This window comes from Crassostrea angulata, chromosome 8 (genome assembly GCF_025612915.1).
Source record: "Crassostrea angulata isolate pt1a10 chromosome 8, ASM2561291v2, whole genome shotgun sequence".
In the NCBI taxonomy this organism is placed as follows: Eukaryota; Metazoa; Mollusca; class Bivalvia; order Ostreida; family Ostreidae; genus Magallana; species Magallana angulata.
Genome location: NC_069118.1, coordinates 17,809,362 through 17,829,445, shown reverse-complemented (window position 1 = coordinate 17,829,445; position 20,084 = coordinate 17,809,362). Strand labels below are relative to the sequence as shown.

Sequence of the window (20,084 nt, the reverse complement as noted above, 5' to 3'; positions counted from 1 at the left end):
CAACAACAGATGTTACAAAACTTTTGGACTAATCGAATTATAACGCAAATAAAAAAATGTATAGTGATGTCATCTTTTCATAACTGTGCGTACAAATAGACAAACATTTAAGGTATACGTTTACTCAGAGTGAAAAAAAAATCCACTGATGATAATGAAAAACCATCTATTCTGTGTCAAAGACCTATCATTGTAGTGCTATTTTTCACTTTCAAAAAAGTAGGTCAATGACATACTTTTTTTGATAATGGCCATTGAATATTTTTTGAAAATTTCAGAAAAGACCCTAAAAATTTAACACTATGACTGAAATTTTCTTAATTGTGAAAATTATACAAATTCCATAACTCTTTTAATGCGAGTATTTAAAAGTAAAAGAAGTAGGGGTCACATCTCAAAAATTTGAGATATAGCGTGAAATATGCTAATTTTAGGCCAAAATTGAAGTTAATTTTGTCTTACCTTTTATGAAATATAAGCTAAATATGCCAAAATATATCGATAGAAATATCAAAATATTGTTCAAATCTGTTTTTAGAATATCATGAATATATCATAATACACAAACTACATGTATCTATATAGAAGTTTGGTCTGCGCTAAAAATTAGGAAGCTAAGATAACAGTACTCCGAAACTTGTGGGTTATGAAAATTGTTCATTTCATTCTTGAAAACCTTCCGTCACAATATAGCCCCTTTCTAAACTCTGTAAAAATGTAATTTTTTAAAAACAATTTTATTCAATAAAGATTATTTGGCATTTCAAAATATAGATATACTACTATAGAATTATAATATGTGCTGCAGAATTTTCAGACTAGAGGTGACCCAAAATGGATACCCAAAACCTAAGGAGCAAACCTCTTTAAGTGGACTTAAACTTCACATATCAATAGATTATAAGTGTAAGTGCATAAAATTATGACTTTTATGAACAATATAATAGACAGCCATATGTTTTATCTTCGTAATTTTTGATTGACCTTCGTATAATATGCGCAAGACTTATTTTTTACTTAGGACAATAACTGCTCTCAAATAAACTGCATTAATTACAGCGAATTACAGCAGTGGCTGGATTGCCCAATGAGGTATTCAATTTGGGATACCGGGTATCACATCAGGTCTGAATTCAGGTCACGGGGTATACTGAAGTGGTTTTTTTTTTCATTCAACACATTCGAATTCGGGGGGGGGGGGGGGGGGTGTTCAAATGGCCAGCACTGGATTCTAGAGCGTCCATTCTATTTACAATAAGAAGGAAAATATTTCAGAAATGTAATTCAAAGGACAAATTCTGAAGAAACAAAAGGGAAATTTATTCAAGTACAAACTTAAGGAGAGGGAAATTCTTTTCCTGTAAAAAAATTCATTGATGACATTATATTTACATACCGAGTATGATTTTATCTATTTCTTTCGGAAACTTAAGTAAATTCATGGCTCTATAAAAACTAACAGGGCTGATATATCGACACGCCCTGTTTATCGATCGGTCAAAACCTACAGCGACCTAAAAATCACGGACTGCGCAAAATTATCATGATGATCAGATGTACGACTCAAATTCCCATCAGAGACGATTTGGCTGTTTCTTTTATCCAAAATACTGATGTACATTACCAGTAATTTAGTTCATTTAACTTACTTCGTTTTTACAATCAATTTATTAATTTGTTAAAATGAAGATGTAATAATTTATGCTGGTTATGTACTTTTCTGCAATGTCGCCACCTTTATATCCCGCATGAATCACCAAAGAAAGTATTTTCTAAGTCCAGTAATTATATATCCCACTTTCGCCCATTTTAAACACGGGAAAGGACCCCCCCCCCCCCCCTTCACATTTAGTCTACAAATATATGCGGATTCAGTTACTTTTTCCGGTAACCGGGGGGGGGGGGGGGGGTTCAGATGGATATTCTTCTGTTACTCGGAAGGGGGGGGGGAGCTTTCGATATTTGATGTTTACCATGTGATCTATAGATGTTTGAATTTTCCATCCTTTTCATCCTTATATTGTATTCGATAAAAGTGTCATTAATTGAAAATGCATGTATCGCAGATCATTATTTGAAATAGTTTTCTCCTTGCAATCATTTGAAATATTTTTTTACAAACAATCATTTGAAACTTTTTCATCACACAATTATTTAAGATATTTTATCTTAACAAAGAAAAATTTACATGTTAAACTTCTATTTTTTTTTTAAAACCACACAAAGGAGCCGATCGAATTAAACTTGATTACAGATCTGTCACATACTAATGCAAGTCAATGTTTAAAATGCAATTTTAGAAATAAAAAAAAAAGTTTTACATTTGATTTGTATTATACATTGATGTTCATTCTAGGGGGCCATTTTTGGCCCTTTCTATCTTTTAAAATGATTTCTTTATGAATATTTGTACACGTAATCCTCGTTAGTCCTGCATAGTAATGATAATAAAAAAATGATTATTCTTTTAGAATCAAAGACGTCGTGAATATTTTATAGATTTATTTTAAAACAATTTGAACAAAAAAGATTTAAATGTATATTTAATTCAAATATGTTTGGGTAGGGTCATTATTAAAAATGTCTTTATATTTTCCCTAATCCGTCCCTAAATTTTGAAGTCGGGTAGGTAGGTGCATTTTTTTCAGGCACGTAGCATCGTTTTTGGGGGGGGTGGGGGGGGGGGGGCAGACTCATCCAAAAAATCTTGACAAGAAAAAAAAAGAAAAAAAAAGGAAATTTAAAGGACAGAAATTGAAAATACATTACAGATTAGAATAAAAAAAATGAATCGATTCCTTTTTTCTAATAACAAAACTTAACAACATGACAAAACAAAGTGTTATCACTAATGATTCTTGTACGATCGAATGGAATGCATAACAAATTTTTGAACAATTTGCTCATTTTGATATTGTTTATTTTAAATCTACATGTAAACATGTTTGATTCAATGAATAGATCTGCGTAGATTTAACTATAGACAGGGACATAAATAAATGTATTTGTCTCTGACTATAGATTCATTTCAGTGTTGATGTACATTTTTACTATCTCTCAAAAACTTCGGGAAAATTGGTTTTCATAATAAAAAAAAATCTATGTTGTGGTTAACAAAATTCAGGTGGCGGGAACGTGTGTCGGTCGCGATAGGGGAAACAAAGTTAATTTTTGGGAGTTGATTTTAATCAACTCTCCTATGCAGTTACTCAGACAAACCGAAAGTGAAACAGTGTTTGGACCTCAGCACAAATCATCGCTGCTGACAAGACTTAGTTCTTGAAAATAATTGATAAATTCAATGTAATGTATGCTAAAGCATTGTTTTTCAAGGAAACTTATATTTATGAATACCTTGAAAATAGTCAGATTTTAAATGGTACGAATAATTTAGATATTTTTTGTAGTCCTGTGTATTCCTACGCCAGGGTTCAATGTGTCTCGTTCAACTCGACGCTCGGCTGTCTCCGTAAATCTCCGACAATTAAGCAGAGAGTCTCTCTTGCTTGTCGGAGATTTACGGTGTCAGCCGAGCGTTTGGTTGAACGAGACTAGAGCTCAATATTGCTTGGATCCATACAATTTTCAAGAAATATTTCTTTTACTGATACATAGTTTGATTGAATTAATTAATTTTATCTTTAAATATTATTTAACATGATTCATATGGGGGTTTCTCGACATTCTTGTCGAAAAAGTCCAAAATTCATATTATGAAAATGTGCGTAATTCAAATACAAATTGAAAACTTGTCATGCAAAATAACATATTATTGATATTAAAACAAATAAGCGTCGACAAAATCAACCCCCTTCAGTACTTTGATTATTTTGGCCTAAAAGTAATTCCGTTTTATTCCGGTTAGCGCATTTTATTTCCATTTCTGTAAAACTTAATCTGAAAGGAAATTCAATTAAAATGTATCGGAAACTAAATATCACTCTGTAAAGAATAAATCTTTTTGAAATGAATGGAAAATAAATGTACTAAAATGACAAATTTAATGAATATCTTAACGTTATGAGCGGCCTTTTAAAAAACGAGGCAACCATCCGGGCCTTCAGAAAATTTAACATGGCAGCCGTCTGGAGGTTGGTCATCATTTGTTTCAATTTACGTTGTACCCATTACTTAAATAGAAATGCTATTTGAATATTTCAAAACATTTAGATTGACAGAGTTAGAGAAAATATGACATAGTCTTAATTTTAAGGCATGGCAGAGTCATATAGAGAAAATAAGAATCCGCCATTTTCAATAGATTTGCATCCGTTGAAAAAGGTGCCAAAATTGAAAATAGGCATTGGAACCAAATGATTTTCAATAGAATATAAAAATTCTTCATTATTTAAATGGTATTTTGGTAATGTATAAAATACTTTCGTTCGCTACTGTAAGAAAATTGAATTTTTAGTGCCGACCACGTGCACATAACGAAACTGGGTGGGCACTATTGTAACACAGTTTTTGAATTATATTGTATGGCACTTATTAAGTTGCAAGTGCTATAGCGAATATGGCTATTTGTAATGTAGATATCGATCATTCTCCACTGTATGTGTAGTTATTTTAGCATTGCTTTATATTGAACTGAAATGGTGACTGATAATTTTCATTAACACAATTTCTTACCATGATTACTGTACTACGATGAAACCATAAGCATAAGGACTTGATGCTAGCAAAGTAGTGTCATGTGCAACACATGTGAAAATCAGGTCAGGCTACAGGTAAAGAATGATCTACTTAAAATGGCCTGGTTAAATTTTTACCGATTTCGGTATTTTTTTTTTTTTTTTTTTTACAGTTTTGTTATAAAATGCTAACACTGTGTAAAGGTACTAAAGTCGTGTACTCAATTTACTGTAGATTCCTAATTAAATGCTATGAAATAATATCCTCATAAAAATTGCAAGAAACAAACTTCACTTTGATTTTTCTGACAGATGTAAGATAAAAGAAACTATGATAAAATTCGCTTTCGCGATTATATATTCTCGCTATTTGATGCAAAATGGTTGAATTGCAGAATGAAGTACTCGCGTAAAATCAGGAATCTACAGTAATTATCAGTAACCTATATTGAACTGATGATAGGATGAATATTGATATTGGGCTTTAAACATGCAGGGTTGTCTCTAAGGCCCCGCTTATAATGCCTTAATTACCTTGCTATTATTACATTTCAAACACAATGTAGCTATAAGCAAGACCCCCTATTACAGTATAACTTTTTTATTTCTTCCCTCTACTTCAAATTTTAGAGACAATTCTGAACATGTATTGAGCAGTCAAGTAAATTTAATTGGTAATCAAAACCAAAAATTTTATGGACATTTCATCATTTTAAATGACATATTTACAAATTCTGCAGGTTTGTAACCTATCAACTGGATAGTTTGGAAACATGATACAGCCCATCGTTTGATGTATTTATAACTTAATCTATATTGCAGCAAACCATGATGAGAAATAAAGTGAAATACAGATAATCAAAATGAAGATCGACAGAAATAAATTAAAGAAATCAACAACAGAAGTGGTAAGATTCACAAGTGAAATATATTAAAATATCAAGGGAGTGTCATTGATATAATATTCTATATGAGATTTCTGTAAAGATGTTTTAAAGAAAATTTGTTGATATTATAAATGCCTTACTACACTTTGGATATCTTTCTTTTCGTTTCTAGCCTGCAGATTGTCGGGTACTGATTGAGAAGCTGCGAAATGCGACAGAAGAATACCTGTACAAAGAATTACAGGCCATCACGACTGTTACGTCATGGACCTATGGAAAGGTAAGTTGAGTGCCATTGATATATATTTTATATGCCATCATTTAGACTTAAGTTTTCTCGGCAAATTTTATTGAAACAATTCTCTTCATCTACAATAAATTAAGAATGAAAAGATTTAGTAAGCTGTTGTTTAAAGTAATTGTGTGTGTGGTAGGGTTGGATACCGTTAAGGATGAAATGGTACGATACCATACCGGTATTTTTGAAACGATACGGTATTTTTAACGATACGGTACTAGACCTCAAAAAATTAGAATAATGGTTTTCAATAAATATATTTACAAAAACATGATGAGTTTACAAACTATGTTTATGCTTCAATCTTTGAATAAAAGATTAACAAACAAATAAATTGAATCTGATTCTCAATTGTTTAGTAAAGTTCCTTGTGTTTTCCCCCTTTCCCAGGCAAAATAACTGGCAATGGTTGCAAACACCACAATCTGATTTCCTACTGAAATAAGACTAGACAGCGGAGCGGTTTACCCGGTTGCCAGCCATTGTTTGGTCACACTAATTGACAAAATATCAGAAAATAGAACGGAAATAAATAAAACACTTTTGCGCTATTTTGTCTTTTTAATTTGCATTTATTGTCGGAATAAAATTTAATCACTATCATTGTAAATGTATTTTAGTTTTTAAAAAAAATGATGTATTCATTTATTAAAGTATTGGCAGTCGAATCAAGTATCGTACTAAGAATGATAAAGCGCATATTTCGTTAATTAGCCTGTCCTTTTACTACGCGGAGAATTCGATTTTAGCGAGTCTGTAATCATTTTAAAGGAATAAAAAGGTTTCAGAAATACCGTTATTAGTACCGGTATTAAATGAAACGGTATTTTACCGGTATTTTTAAAGCAACTATTCAGTACGGTATTGGTACCGTGTACCGGTATCCAACCCTAGTGTGTGGAATATTTTTTGTTTTGATGTTTGCATTGACTTAGCATTTATTTACTGATTTGCAGTGCGAGCTTTACCATTGGTCGGATATATTGGACAAGTTTGATGAAATTATGGAAAAAGCCTGTAAAAAAGAGACAGAGAAATGGACGCTGGCTTGTGATCTGCCTTCAAATGAGCGGGTAAATTTACAATTCTTTCTTTTTAAAACATGACTATATATAGTATATGTATATAGTTTAGACATCTAAATTATACTGAAAACAAGGCAAAGTTAACTTCTCTGATGGAAAAATTTAAGTTTTAGTTAAAAAGATGTATACTGCTTTACACGTATCACATTGTTATTTGATTTTAAAGTACTATTTTAAACAATGTGTACTGCATATTCTAGAAATGTAACATCGTTGATTAAACATTGTGGTTGTTATTGACCAGCTGAAGGAGCTGCTGTTGTACATCTTGGATTTCACGTCCTTGCTGATAGAGCACAGCTTCTCCAGGCATCTATACAACTCCATGGAGCACCTGACTACACTCCTGTCTTCTTGTGATATGACTGTGGTCCTGGGGGTACTCAATCTCCTCTATGTCTTCAGGTAAAGGAGCTCAACATTTCTAAGTGAAAGAGCTCTGTCAAAGTACTCTACCATTATCTTACTTGCACAGAGAAAATCACATTTAAAAGCTGCCTTTGTGAAAAAAGAGACAAACATGTAGTTGAATAAGCATGATAAAATAATGTTCATTGTGTTATTAACCATGTGATAGTATTTTTATAGAAGCATTATAAAGTGCATACACATCAGCTTCTTTAAGTTTTTGATAATAAAGATACTGTTACACTGTCTCGTAAATTTTTAACACCCCATTCTTCATGTTAAAAAAACCTACCTATATTTGATTTTTTCCATATATGAACAGCAAAAGATCCAACTTCATCACCAGGCTGAGCAATGACAAGAAACAAGGACTCCTTGTCCGACTGACTCATCTAGCAGAGGTGATTTATTGCATTTATTTGTACAATTTTTATGATTGATACACCAATGGCATAGTGAATTCAACTAACATTGAAATTCAACTGTTCTTTTCAGAGTTGGGGTGGAAAAGACAATGGTTTTGGTTTAGCAGAGTGCTGTAAAGATGTGCCAACATCAGTATGTATCTAACATTTTATGAATATCTTTGCTTTCAGTATATGTTACATGAATTAAACTTGCGCACATTCTATTTTGTATTTGTTATAGTTGAAATGCAATGAAATTGTATGAAATCCATGTAAAGTTTCAAACAATTAAATTTTGCACTACCTGCCGAAAATCCCTGGATCAAAAATTTTCATAATTGTAATTCTTTATTTGCAGAGTTTCCCCTCTAGTGCCACAACTCTTCATTTTGAGTTCTATGTTGAAAATAAAGATGAAAAAGGAAGTAAAAAGGTATGTTATTTTTCTATAAATAATTTTTTTTTCAAGACACATAGATAAGCTGTGTAATGCTATGGTTTATTTTTTTCAGAAATTGCATTATTCAATTTTTTTGTTAACAGAATACTGCAAACACAATAACTTCCATACATATGGAGAATTTGGATAAATCCACAAAATTACCCTCGCAAATAATGGAGGACTTGTTGACAAACTTCAAAATACCAGAGGAGAAACAGGTACATTTTACAAGTAACAATGAAGATTGTCATTCCATAACTAAATAACTACATTGGTAGGATTGTAAAGGTACAACTATTAAACCACTGTGTGACTATTGCTCTTCTACAGATGCTGTTGTATACACATATTCGCCTGGCCCACCTGTTCTCCAATTACCATGCACGAGTACAATGCGTCCAAGCAAGGTTACAGGCCCTGGCCATCCTAGGTAAACTGTGCAGCATTTTGCCATGGAAAAGCATGATTTATTGTTAAGATGTTAAGATTTTAAGTAAATACATATAACAAAATAAAGGATGGAGTGAATGTTGTCATAAATTTTTTGCAATTTTCAATCTATTGAATATTTGTTTTCTGGTTTTCCAGTCTACTCCAATGCAATACAAGAAAACATGAACTCCCTTTTGTACCCTGGACTTATAGAAGAACTAGTTGACATCGTAGAGCTGAAGGACAATACCTTTGTCGTAAGTTTTCATTCATTTTATATGATATCAGTAAGATTAGAGTTATATGTGTCAAATAGGTGCAGGGCTCGACATTAACGCTTGTCCGCTTGTCCGGTACCAGTTAAAAAAATATGCGGACAAGTGAATATTGCTGGCCACTTGTCCGACTGGACAAGTAAGAAGTCTCCAACATTTAAAAAAGAAAAGAAAGTTTTGTGATAAGTTTATCTGTAGTCTCGTTATAAGTTTATCGATTAGTTATTTTGAATTTCGATCCCGACATCAAATTGCAATGCAATTGAGTTACTCTTGATCGGGATTGAAGTTCACTAATTTCAAACAACTTTCAAGGTGTGGATCTTAGTTCTTACAAAGTACCAAACACATATGTTAAGAAAAAGAAAGGAAGAAAAGGTAGCAAAGATAAAGGATTATGGAAAGAAATGTAACTTATTTTAGGTTTCATTCATCATTGATAGACTATGATGACATTCCATGTTTAGTTTAAAAAACAGCTGAGAAATCAATATAACAGTTACATGTATTTTTAAACCTGATGCTAAATTTAAGATGTCGTAATTTGCCATGACAAAGCTACAGCTGACAAATCATGTTTAATGTTATATAGAACAAATACATGTACATAATTATAGGAAAGACACTTTAAGTTTCCATTTAAAAAGTCAGGTTATTAATTATAGCTAGAGTATTAATCAATAAATGATTTTATTTTAGTAATAGAGTACTGTAGTTCTCAAGTTGACAATATTTGATCTTTAATATTGAAAAATTTTCGGACAAGTGAAGTTGAAGTTCGGACAAGTAAATGTTTTGGTCACTTGTCCGAATGGACAAGTAGGAAAAAAAGTTAATGTAGAGCCCTGAGGTGCTAATTTCCTTTTTTCCTACACAGGAAATCAAAGCTGCTTCCTTGAGAACTCTGACTTCTATCATTCATCTGGAGAGGAACCCAAAGTATGTAGACTTTTACCTACTTCAGTTGGTGATTTATTCTACTTATGAATAAACATCTGTTTGTATGTTAACTTGAGATTTCTTTGTGTTTAGATTGAATAATATAATTGATGCAACTGGAGCCTCGTCCTATCACGGGTTTCTTCCAGTGCTTGTACGTTCATGTATCCAGCACATGACAGGTAAACCATTTTAATCTCCTCTGATATATAACTGAATTGACTTATTTATATAACATGTTCAATTTGATTAAAAAAAATGTTTTAAATTTTGTGGATACATATTGATTATTTTTAACTTTTGGACAGATCCTCTGTTGACGCCTTTCCCACAGAAATATGCCACTGCCTTGTTTTCCTTCCTGTATCACTTGGCCAGCTACGAGAATGGTAAGTGATTTTTGCATTCAATCTCTGGTGGCCAGATTTTATAGATTTGAGAGGAGATACACAAGTGGTTTGTTCTACCTGTAGGTGTGGAGGCCCTGGTGTCCTGTGGAATGATGGAGTGTCTCCTGAAGGTCATTAACTGGTACGGAGACGGACAGGAGCACATCACTGTGAGTAGACCTGTTGCACATTGGTAGCTTTAGTGTCAGGAGATGAGAATGTACATGTAATTGTTGAATCTTGATCATGGTTGGTTGTAAAGTTCTAAAAAAAAAATGACACAATTTTTTTTTTCTAAAACTTAAAGACAAAGGCATCAGTGTTCTTAAAGTTAGTTTATTTTTTTATTTACAGCAATTTGTGACAAGAGCTGTTAGGGTGGTTGATCTGATCACAAACTTGGATATGGCTGCATTCCAGGCACAAGGAGGACTCTCCACATTTATCAACAGACTTGAGGTAAGGGAAGGCTAGGGTCGGTTTAATATACTTTTCTCATATGCATCATTTGATATGCTTTTCACCAAAAGAAATGAACATTTTTCATGATATTTCATATAATAAAATCAATATACTTGCAACACTTTATGAAAGGGGGGGAACTATATTTATAAAAAAAAGACAAAAACTAAGAAACCTTTTATTTTCTTTATGTTAATACAAAATAGAAATGTAAATATTGATATATATATTTTCTTTCGTTTTATCAGCATGAAGTGGATGTGTGTAGGAAAGAGCAGCCGTTTGAGATCAAGACTAAGAGGAGAGAGTCGGTGCTGGAGGAGAGCCCGGTGTCCCCGGCCTCTGACATGGAGACGGAGTCAACAGAGGCTTCTTCATCAAGAACTCCAGCCTCCCCTGGGTCAGTAGACCCCAACCAGCCCTCCACATCCTCGGGGGTCACACACGACAAGCTGATCCCTCAAAACCCAACAAAGACAGGTAAGTCTTGGGGGTCCATTGTGGATTAATTTCTTAGTTTGTTAGAAGTCTTTTCTTTAAGCATTGTGTATCTCTGTCCATGCTAATTATGGCATGCTCGGTCGTTTCCAGTGCTATATTAACGAAGTGATTTGCATCGTTGGATCATGTCTTTCTTAGTCATGCATCTTGGAATTAGTAGCTTCTACAACATGCAATTTTGGATAGTGTTGTGTACAAATGTGAATCAATTGTTTTAAACAGAAAGTTATGGGAAAGGACACAAAAAGAACACTTCCTTATCATGCTTCATCCGTTACCATAATTAAAATACAGCCAAAACATTATTTACAAATTTCTTGTATCTCATTCAAGCTTAAAAAAGTTTTGAAACTTCCAAAATTTTCGCCCACTTGTTAAAAGGATACAATGTTTAGCCCTTAAATGGTCAGACCTACAGCATGCATTGATAATCAGTAGTAAAATTTTATAGATTTTTTTGAGTCAGCTCGCAAGTCCTTGTTATCATAGCCGTTTCTGCAAAAATTTTGCACTACATTATTCATGCGCTAATGAAAATAGTGCCTGCATTAACCTCTTTTGTTTGCGTGATTGCCAATTTTAAATGGTTAAACAATCTAATCTTTTTTTACACATATATTTTGAAGTTTTTCTTGATGTTTAAAAAATAAAACAAATCAAAGTAGATCTTGTTCAATCGCCTCCCATGAATTCGACAACTTACACGGGGAAAACCTTGTTCCATATTAAGCGTAAAATCTATTTTTAGAAAAACCCAGCTCGCAAAGCGAGAAGAGCCTTGCTGTCATCGAATCTCTTGGAGTGGATTTTGAGCACAAACGTGAATTGATAATGTGCGATATAATGCAAATAGCTCTTATTTCTTCGTCATTGAAATATACTGGTCCTTTGTCTCTATCCTACGATATTATGCATTGCCAGTCTGGCAGGCATTGCCAGTCTATCATTGAAATGTTCAACAGAACAGGTTGAATCAAAGTACTGAAAGTACCGACACGAGTTTATGATTCAGGAATCAGACTTTTATTGACCCTTTTCTGCTCTCAGCACGCAGAATTTGAAATAATCATGAATGAAGTATAGAAGTATCTTATTATCACTGGCTAAAACATATCAAAAATAAAAAAAAAATCATGAATCGTGAAAGATAATTTTTAAATAACTGGATATCTAAATATTATTATCATATAATTTAATATGATAAAGGTGATGTCTGCCACAATGAGCCCTGTAATCTTTGTTCACCTATGTTTAATTCATTTACAAAAGACAAATTTTTTTTTATGTATTACTAACAATGTAATAAAAACAAATACACCAAAATAATGACATGTTCACAGCGAGTCGACTCTTAGGCCCTTAAGGCCTTTGATTTATAGATAACATTCAATGTTCAATTAAAATATTTGTAGATATATCACCATAGATTTGGTTTTCTATGGTATCTTTTGTGTTCAGTATGAGGTGTACATGTAATAGCAACAATACAATACATATTCATGAAAATGCATGAAGTTTATGCAGAGTGAAATTACTTTGATTGTTATAAAGAAGTACCTTTTGCATTGTGTATCTCTGTCCATGCTACAATGGCATGCTCGGTCGTTTTCAATGCTATAATAATGTGAAGTGATTTGCATCGTTGGGTCATGACCAGTTTGGTCTTGTATCTTGGAATTAGTAGCTTCTACAGAAGGCAATTAAGATATGATCTTCACTGTGCTGTTTGACAGTATTACTCTCTAGAATGTAGATATAATTATGTAGAATTAGAATAGGGCTGATGCATTGATAGGCCTTTCTTGACAAAGTATAAAAGATAAATATTTTTAATAAACACATGTATTAGTATGTGACTAAATGTTTTTACACATTTTCTGATAACAAACAGGCTGTTCATCTTCTACTTACATGTTTGTTTCATATGTTGTATGTAATGTACTCATAATTTTTTCATGACAGGTGTTCAGTGTTACCCCCAAAGAGCAGCTCTGCTGAAGTCCATGCTCAATTTCCTAAAGAAAGCAATTCCTGATCCATCATTTTCTGACAGCATCAGACATTGTAAGGAACTTTTCTTCTATTGAACAATCATTATTACTCTTCATAAACGTTATAAATAGGTAGCAAAAACAAACAAAACGTTCGATTGAATGAAAAGTTTAAACAAGTTCATTTGTGTATATGTCATATATAAGAGGAAGTATTTTGTTCAAGAAGAGTTCTTAAATGTTTTTTAAATTCATTGTAAGAATGCCCCCAACAATACACTAATAAATATATCCAGATACATATATGTTCTTATTCATTTATTTGGTAATTTGTGACATTCATTTAATTGCAGTGATGGATGGCTCGCTGCCAAAGTCTCTCCGACACATCATCAGTAACGCTGAGTACTTCGGGCCCTCTCTCTTCCTTCTAGGCAAGTGATTAATTATACCCCCGCAAACGAAGTTTAGGGGGGTAAATTGGTTTCATCCTGTCCGTCTGTCTGTCCGTCCGTCTGTCTGTAGACGCAACTTTGTCCCCCCTATAGAATTTTTTATTACTGCATGGAACAGTTTGAAAATTTGTACATATGTTGAACACCATCTGAAGATGTGCACCTGCAATTTTTTTTAAGATCAGACTAGATTTAATGATTTTATGACAGTTTTCATTTTCCTTATTCTATATATTGTACACTAATGTTGAAAAGTAAGGGAGGTAATCCTTACAGATTTTATTAATTAACAGAAAACACTCTAAAATATATTTATATAAATACATCCAGATGTAGGTTTTTATACCCCCGCAAACGAAGTTTAGGGGGGTATATTGGTTTCACCCTGTCCGTCTGTCTGTCCGTCCGTCCGTCTGTCCGTCTGTCTGTAGACGCAACTTTGTCCCCCCTATAGAATTTTTTATTACTGCATGGAACAGTTTGAAAATTTGTACATATGTTGAACACCATCTGAAGATGTGCACCTGCAATTTTTTTTAAGATCAGACAAGATTTAAGGATTTTATGACTGTTTTCATTTTCCTTATTCTATATATTGTACACTAATGTTGAAAAGTAAGGGAGGTAATCCTTACAGATTTTATTAATTAATTAATAGAAAACACTCTAAAATATATTGATATAAATACATCCAAATGGAGTTTTTTGTCTTTATGTCTTAATTAATAAAAAAAAAATATTTTTTATAAGTATTCTATCAACTGACAATGCAAAGTTTTTGTTTGTCAATGATAAATTCTTAGGAGCTAATAAGAACATCAAAGACAAGTTTGGCTGAATTCATTTGTCCCAAGGGAGCCATTATCTGAGCCATGGTTCAGATCGAGCATGTGTTTAGGGGAAATTGATAATCTGTAAAATGGGTGATGGTTTTGGGGCTATTTTAAAACTGTTTCATGTAAACCAAAAGTTCTATCATTATAAGGAAATAAATAATATCATTATTTATAAAGAAGTTAAACTATTTTTAGAGGTTGTTTAAATGTATTTGTCAAGTAAATTGATGAAGTGACCCTATTGGGCATTAATTTAAATAAAATTCAAAATTACTGATATGATTGTAGTGTTTTGGCAATTTTAAAATTGTTTGAAATATTAAATTTTCTTTTTTACATATTTTTACATAGTATGGTAATTATGGTAATGTTTTGGGAGTTTATTAAATTTAACAAGCTCATCAAAGAAAATCATAGTCCTATGGGATCAATTTTCTGATATGGAGTTCCATTGTGCCATAGGAGAAAGTGAGGAAAATTTGAAACAACTAATTGCATCTGTCAAGACTCTTATTAGAAAGATATTGAAAGTTTTATCAACAGAAGAGCATTGCTTGGCCACCGGTATTTCCATTTACTGCAAAGGGAGGGGTTATTGTCATTTTGTTCGTTTTTCTTTAAATCAATTAAATTAAAAAATATATATCATCAGATACATACATTTGTAAATGTATTACTGTTGTAGATATGTATGTACAGTGAAATTCTGACAATTTTGATTTTAATTTTTCTTGTTAACTAATTTTTTTTTTTTACAATTCTAGAATTTTTTTTTTTGTATGTGTTCCAAACCTTTATTATTCAATTCAATTATTTGTCCCATTTGAAATTAGCCTTGCGGGGGTATTAGTCCCATTAGGACAGTTCTAGTTCCTTTTGATTCCTGCTATTGCATTGTGTATCTCTGTCCATGCTACTATGGCATGCTCAGTCGTTTTCAATGCTACAATAATGTGAAGTGATTTGCATCGTTGGGTCATGACCAGCTTGGTCTTGTATCTTGGAATTAGTAGCTTCTACACTGGTTCCAAATCATTTATGTACTGTATATAGGGTTATTTTTTCCCTATATTTTCGCCGTTCTACACTTGCAAACAATTTGTTCCTTGAATTCGCCAAGACATAGTATATGATGGATACTCTTTCTATTAACACTGTATTTTAAAATTGTTTTGAATTTGATCGCTGAAAACAAGGGCGAAAGGGTAGAAAATAAACTAGGGGTGAATACTTCAGGGTATACAGTATCCCTAAAATTCAGGTCCTGAATGCAGCATGTACTGAGGGTGTGAACTTTCACTTTCTTTTTGTAGCCACGGATGTAGTGACTGTGTATGTCTTCCAGGAACCATCCCTGCTCTCCTCCCTACAAGACAGTGGCCTCACTGACGTTGTTCTTCATGCCTTGTTGATTAAAGATGTAAGTTCTACACCACATGTCCTAGCACTGAGAGAGGGAAATAAGAATACAGTATATTACTCGTGTTTTACAAAGATATAAACATAATTCTTAGAGAAGGAAAACTTTTTCAATGTTGCTGCAAATATTGTTCCTTAACATGTTTCAATGAACTTATGTGCCTTTTTTATGGGTTGAAATATAATTAATTGTGTACATGTCCATTGTATGTAAAGATCAAGACTCCCTACGAAAGCAGAAAAGATAATGTAAATGTATGTATATTTTTAAGAAAAGTATGAATCAAACTGTAAATGTGGAATTTCTGCAAGGGGGTATTTAAAGTCAAAATGGAGAAGATGAGAAGAAAAAATGTTCACCCAGCCATTGACTAACCTACATATTATTTCCCAGAGAAACATTCAATGATGTTTTATAATGCAGAAACAATACATGTACAATTTGTACATATGTATTGTTTCACTGTGGATTTGCAAATATTATCAACATATGGGGATATTCATGTATACAGTATTTGAGCTAATATTGTAGGTTCCAGCTACCAGAGAGGTCCTGGCCTCCCTTCCCAATGTGTTTAGTGCATTGTGTCTCAATGCCAGAGGTTTGGAGTCGTTTGTCAGCTGTAAGCCCTTTGATAGGTTGTTTAAGGTACTTCTCTCCCCTGACTATCTCCCAGCTATGCGGCGAAGACGAGGGTCGGATCCGTTTGGTAAGAATGGTATGATGCTTCTTTATTTACTACTATACAGCGAATTCAGAATTTTAATTGGTGTAAGATTTGGACTTGCGCTAACTCAAAATCATTCCAGAATTTCTGGCAGTAAAGAGTTTTACAACAAAGCACACCTTAAACTTGCACACCGAAGTGCAAATTAAGTAATAATAAATAAAGAAAAATTGGCCAAAAAACTGCCGATTTATTTTATATTTTATTTTTTATCAAGTTCAGATTGTCTTGAATAATCATGTTTAATTGAATATTTATCTGTGACATTTGTCTGCTGTAGGCGATACAGCCAGTAATCTTGGAAATGCAATGGATGAACTCATGAGACATCAGCCCTCTCTCAGAAGTGATGCCACAAAGGCTATTATCAAGGTATATCCTTAGAATGCACATTTACATGCATTGTGTTAAAGGCTTTAAATGATGAATAGTCTGTGGAAATAATAAGCAGTATAAGCATTGTATTTGATCTCCTGGTAGATCTGAATTTTAATATTTGCTGGGAATAAAGCAATGCAACATTAACTGTCTTCCGGAACATTTGTCTGTGTGACACCTTCCTCGGAAAAGTTTCTGAAGTCAAACATCAAATCATGATAACGATTCCTAGCAAGATGTAAGACACAGTTTACAGGTTATTTATAAGTTGTGCTATTGTCTTTGTAGCTGTTGGAGGAGGTGTGTTCTATGGGGAGGGACCAGAAGTATGTGTGTGTGAAACCCACCCCCAAGACAGAGCCTGTGAACATGTCAGTACAGTCTCCCCAGCCCCCGGACAACAACTCGTCTGACGAAGAGGAGGAGGAGGATGAGATTCCTACAACACAGGACATTGATGGAAGCAAGCCAGAGACGCAGAGAGAGGCTGCTAGGTGAGGGGGCTTTTATGAAATAGTGATATGTAAATAGTGTAGAAGTGGTTTGTTTTTTTATACCCCCCGAAACGAAGTTTGGGGGGGGGGTATATAGGAATCACCCTGTCCGTCCGTCAGTCTGTCCGTCCGTCCGTCTGTCTGTGCAATCGTGTCCGGTCCATATCTTTCTTATGGAGAAACATTGGAAGTTCTTACTTCACACAAAGATTGCTTATGACCTAAGGGTGTGTCATGATCTTGACCCAAGGTCATTCGGGCAAGGTCAAGGTCACTGGCAGAAAAAATACAAAATTAGTGTCCGGCCCATATCTTTCTTATTGAGGAACATTGAAAGTTCTTACTTCATACAATGATTGCTTATGACCTAAGGGTGTGTCATGACCTTGACCCAAGGTCATTCGGGCAAGGTCAAGGTCACTGGCAGAAAAAATACAAAAATTTTTGTCCGGCCCATATCTTTCGTATGGAGAAACATTTGAAGTTCTTACTTCACACAATGATTGCTTATGACCTAAGGATGTGTCATGACCTTGATCCAAGTTCATTTGGGCAAGGTCAAGGTCGTCGGGAAAAATAGTGCAAAATTCGTGTCTGGTCATTATCTTTCTTATGGAGAAGCATTGAATGTTCTTACTTCACACAAATATTGCTTATGACCAACAGTTTTAAAAAAATAGAGCAGTTGTTATTTAAAGAAATAGACGGTGAAATAGATTCATCCAATATTTTGTATAATTGGAAAAATACACGCATTTTGATTTTTATCTTAGCGGGGGGTATCAATTGTGAGCTTGCTCACAGTACCTCTAGTTACTATTGGGTGAGGGGAGAGGGAAGGAAACAGTTAATGCATGTATAATAATTTCTTGGCAATACAGAAATGCATTTCTATATCAATCTTTGGTATTGCATCTTGAAATGTTCTTCCCAATTTAAGAAATGGATTTAATGATGTATATTTTGATTTCAGGGCAACTGTAGCCCAAAATACCCAAGAAAAGCAGCAAATTCCACTTATGGATTATGTCTTAAATGTGGTAAGTATTTTAAATTTTAATGGACAAGTTCCTAAGATTTTATTTCTTTTTAAATGAAAATTATTTTTAAAAAAATACAGATGTATATCTAATACATCTATGTGGGTTTTTTCTTTGGTGTAGATGAAATTTGTGGAGGCCATTCTGACTAACAACTCGACAGATGACCACTGCCGCGAGTTTGTCACCCAGAAAGGATTGGAGCCGCTGATGAGTATCCTAGGTCTTCCCAATCTCCCTATAGACTTCCCTACCTCCCCAGCCTGCCAGACGGTGGCTATTGTCTGCAAATCCATTCTGGTAAGTTGACGTACATGTATATGTTGCCATTATACACAATTGCCTACAATTGTTTACACAAAAATATATAAACATTGATTTCCTCTTTTCTATTCTGGTATATATGCAGTTCAATCATTCTTATGTCTTGATTAAAGGCAAAAAGGTTTAATACTTAAATTTGAAGTTGTGGAAGTGTCACATTACACAAATTGTCACAATTTGGTATTTCATTTGCAGAATCTATCCAGAGAGCCTCAGGTTTTGAAAGTTGGTCTGACCAAGTTGGATGAAGTATTAGAGAAGTTGAGCCCCCTTCACAAACCATTGGACCCACCCGGTGGTTCTGTGTTACTAAGAGAGTTGGCCAGTGTGGCCTCCCCCACTGATGCTACCCTGTCCCCACAGGCCACACCCCTCCTCCACACTCTGTCATCATGTCATGCCTATGTCATGATGTTTGTTCATGTCTGCAGAATGGGACAGGTGAGTACATTGTGATGGGTAAATTTTGCTAGATATGGTTAACCTTATGAGAGAGGGCGGTTTAAATTATGGAACTTGTGCCCTATCCTGATTATAGTTTTGTACATTAAAAATATGTTCAAATCAACCTTATGACACAAAGAATTATTAGTTATGAATACTGTTATCTTTTGCAGACTGATCTTAGAACGATATCTGTCAGCCATTGGGGATCAGAGCTGGGATTAAAAGTACTGAGTGGTCTTAGTAAACTGTACACTTCTTTAGTGTGGGAGAGTACAGTACTTCTGGCCCTGTGTAGTGAGGAGATACTTCCCCCAGGATGTGCCTTTGGAAAGGCAGACATGGACAAATTGCTGCCCAAAGATTTCAAATTGGAGAAAGAAGACATGTCTCCTGGATCTGCAATGGGAAGCAATGGCGTCAGTGCAGCCATGGAATCTCTCTCCACGTCAGAGAATAACGAAACGCCCATGGAGGTGAACGAAGGAGCAAGTACATCTAAAGATGACAAAGATGGAAAGAAATCCAAAATGTCTCCAGCACTGCAGGCCCAGGTAAAGCAGCTAAAACCTCTGTTGTCTGTGTCTTCTAGACTGTGTCGAACTCTAGCCGAGTTATTCAGTTTACTGGTGAAGCTTTGTGTTGGAAGTCCTGTCCGTCAGAGGCGGTCCCACCAAATTCCATTACCCCCAACTGTGCCCTCCCCCTACGCACAGGCAGTGGCCAAGTCCCTTACTAAACTTCTGGCCAACGGATTCCAGTGGGAACCCCCTGCATGCTCACCAGTGCCAAAATTAAGGTATGTATGATTTTACA

General features: G+C 34.1%; 1 protein-coding gene across 6 annotated transcripts in view; it reads left to right on the top strand.

Annotated features, from left to right (window-relative positions):
* Positions 1–4,025: 4,025 nt before the first annotated feature.
* Positions 4,026–20,084, top strand: part of LOC128161718 (E3 ubiquitin-protein ligase HUWE1-like) — a 61,294-nt gene continuing 45,235 nt past the window's right edge. For 5 of the 6 annotated variants that reach the window (XM_052825085.1, XM_052825082.1, XM_052825086.1 and 2 more), the window contains exons 1-28: positions 4,026–4,091; positions 5,457–5,542; positions 5,694–5,801; positions 6,776–6,892; positions 7,149–7,309; positions 7,635–7,713; positions 7,808–7,870; positions 8,078–8,152; positions 8,263–8,379; positions 8,492–8,591; positions 8,750–8,850; positions 9,746–9,807; positions 9,901–9,989; positions 10,116–10,196; positions 10,281–10,366; positions 10,551–10,655; positions 10,907–11,138; positions 13,122–13,223; positions 13,504–13,584; positions 15,755–15,861; positions 16,077–16,115; positions 16,393–16,579; positions 16,869–16,960; positions 17,255–17,460; positions 18,434–18,500; positions 18,624–18,800; positions 19,020–19,265; positions 19,442–20,067. In XM_052825085.1, the coding sequence (XP_052681045.1) occupies positions 5,498–5,542; positions 5,694–5,801; positions 6,776–6,892; positions 7,149–7,309; positions 7,635–7,713; positions 7,808–7,870; positions 8,078–8,152; positions 8,263–8,379; positions 8,492–8,591; positions 8,750–8,850; positions 9,746–9,807; positions 9,901–9,989; positions 10,116–10,196; positions 10,281–10,366; positions 10,551–10,655; positions 10,907–11,138; positions 13,122–13,223; positions 13,504–13,584; positions 15,755–15,861; positions 16,077–16,115; positions 16,393–16,579; positions 16,869–16,960; positions 17,255–17,460; positions 18,434–18,500; positions 18,624–18,800; positions 19,020–19,265; positions 19,442–20,067 (3,551 nt within the window). In that variant the 5' untranslated portion in view covers positions 4,026–4,091; positions 5,457–5,497. The remainder of the gene's footprint in view (positions 4,092–5,456; positions 5,543–5,693; positions 5,802–6,775; positions 6,893–7,148; positions 7,310–7,634; positions 7,714–7,807; positions 7,871–8,077; positions 8,153–8,262; positions 8,380–8,491; positions 8,592–8,749; positions 8,851–9,745; positions 9,808–9,900; positions 9,990–10,115; positions 10,197–10,280; positions 10,367–10,550; positions 10,656–10,906; positions 11,139–13,121; positions 13,224–13,503; positions 13,585–15,754; positions 15,862–16,076; positions 16,116–16,392; positions 16,580–16,868; positions 16,961–17,254; positions 17,461–18,433; positions 18,501–18,623; positions 18,801–19,019; positions 19,266–19,441; positions 20,068–20,084) is intronic. The other variant, XM_052825084.1, reaches the window with a different exon arrangement.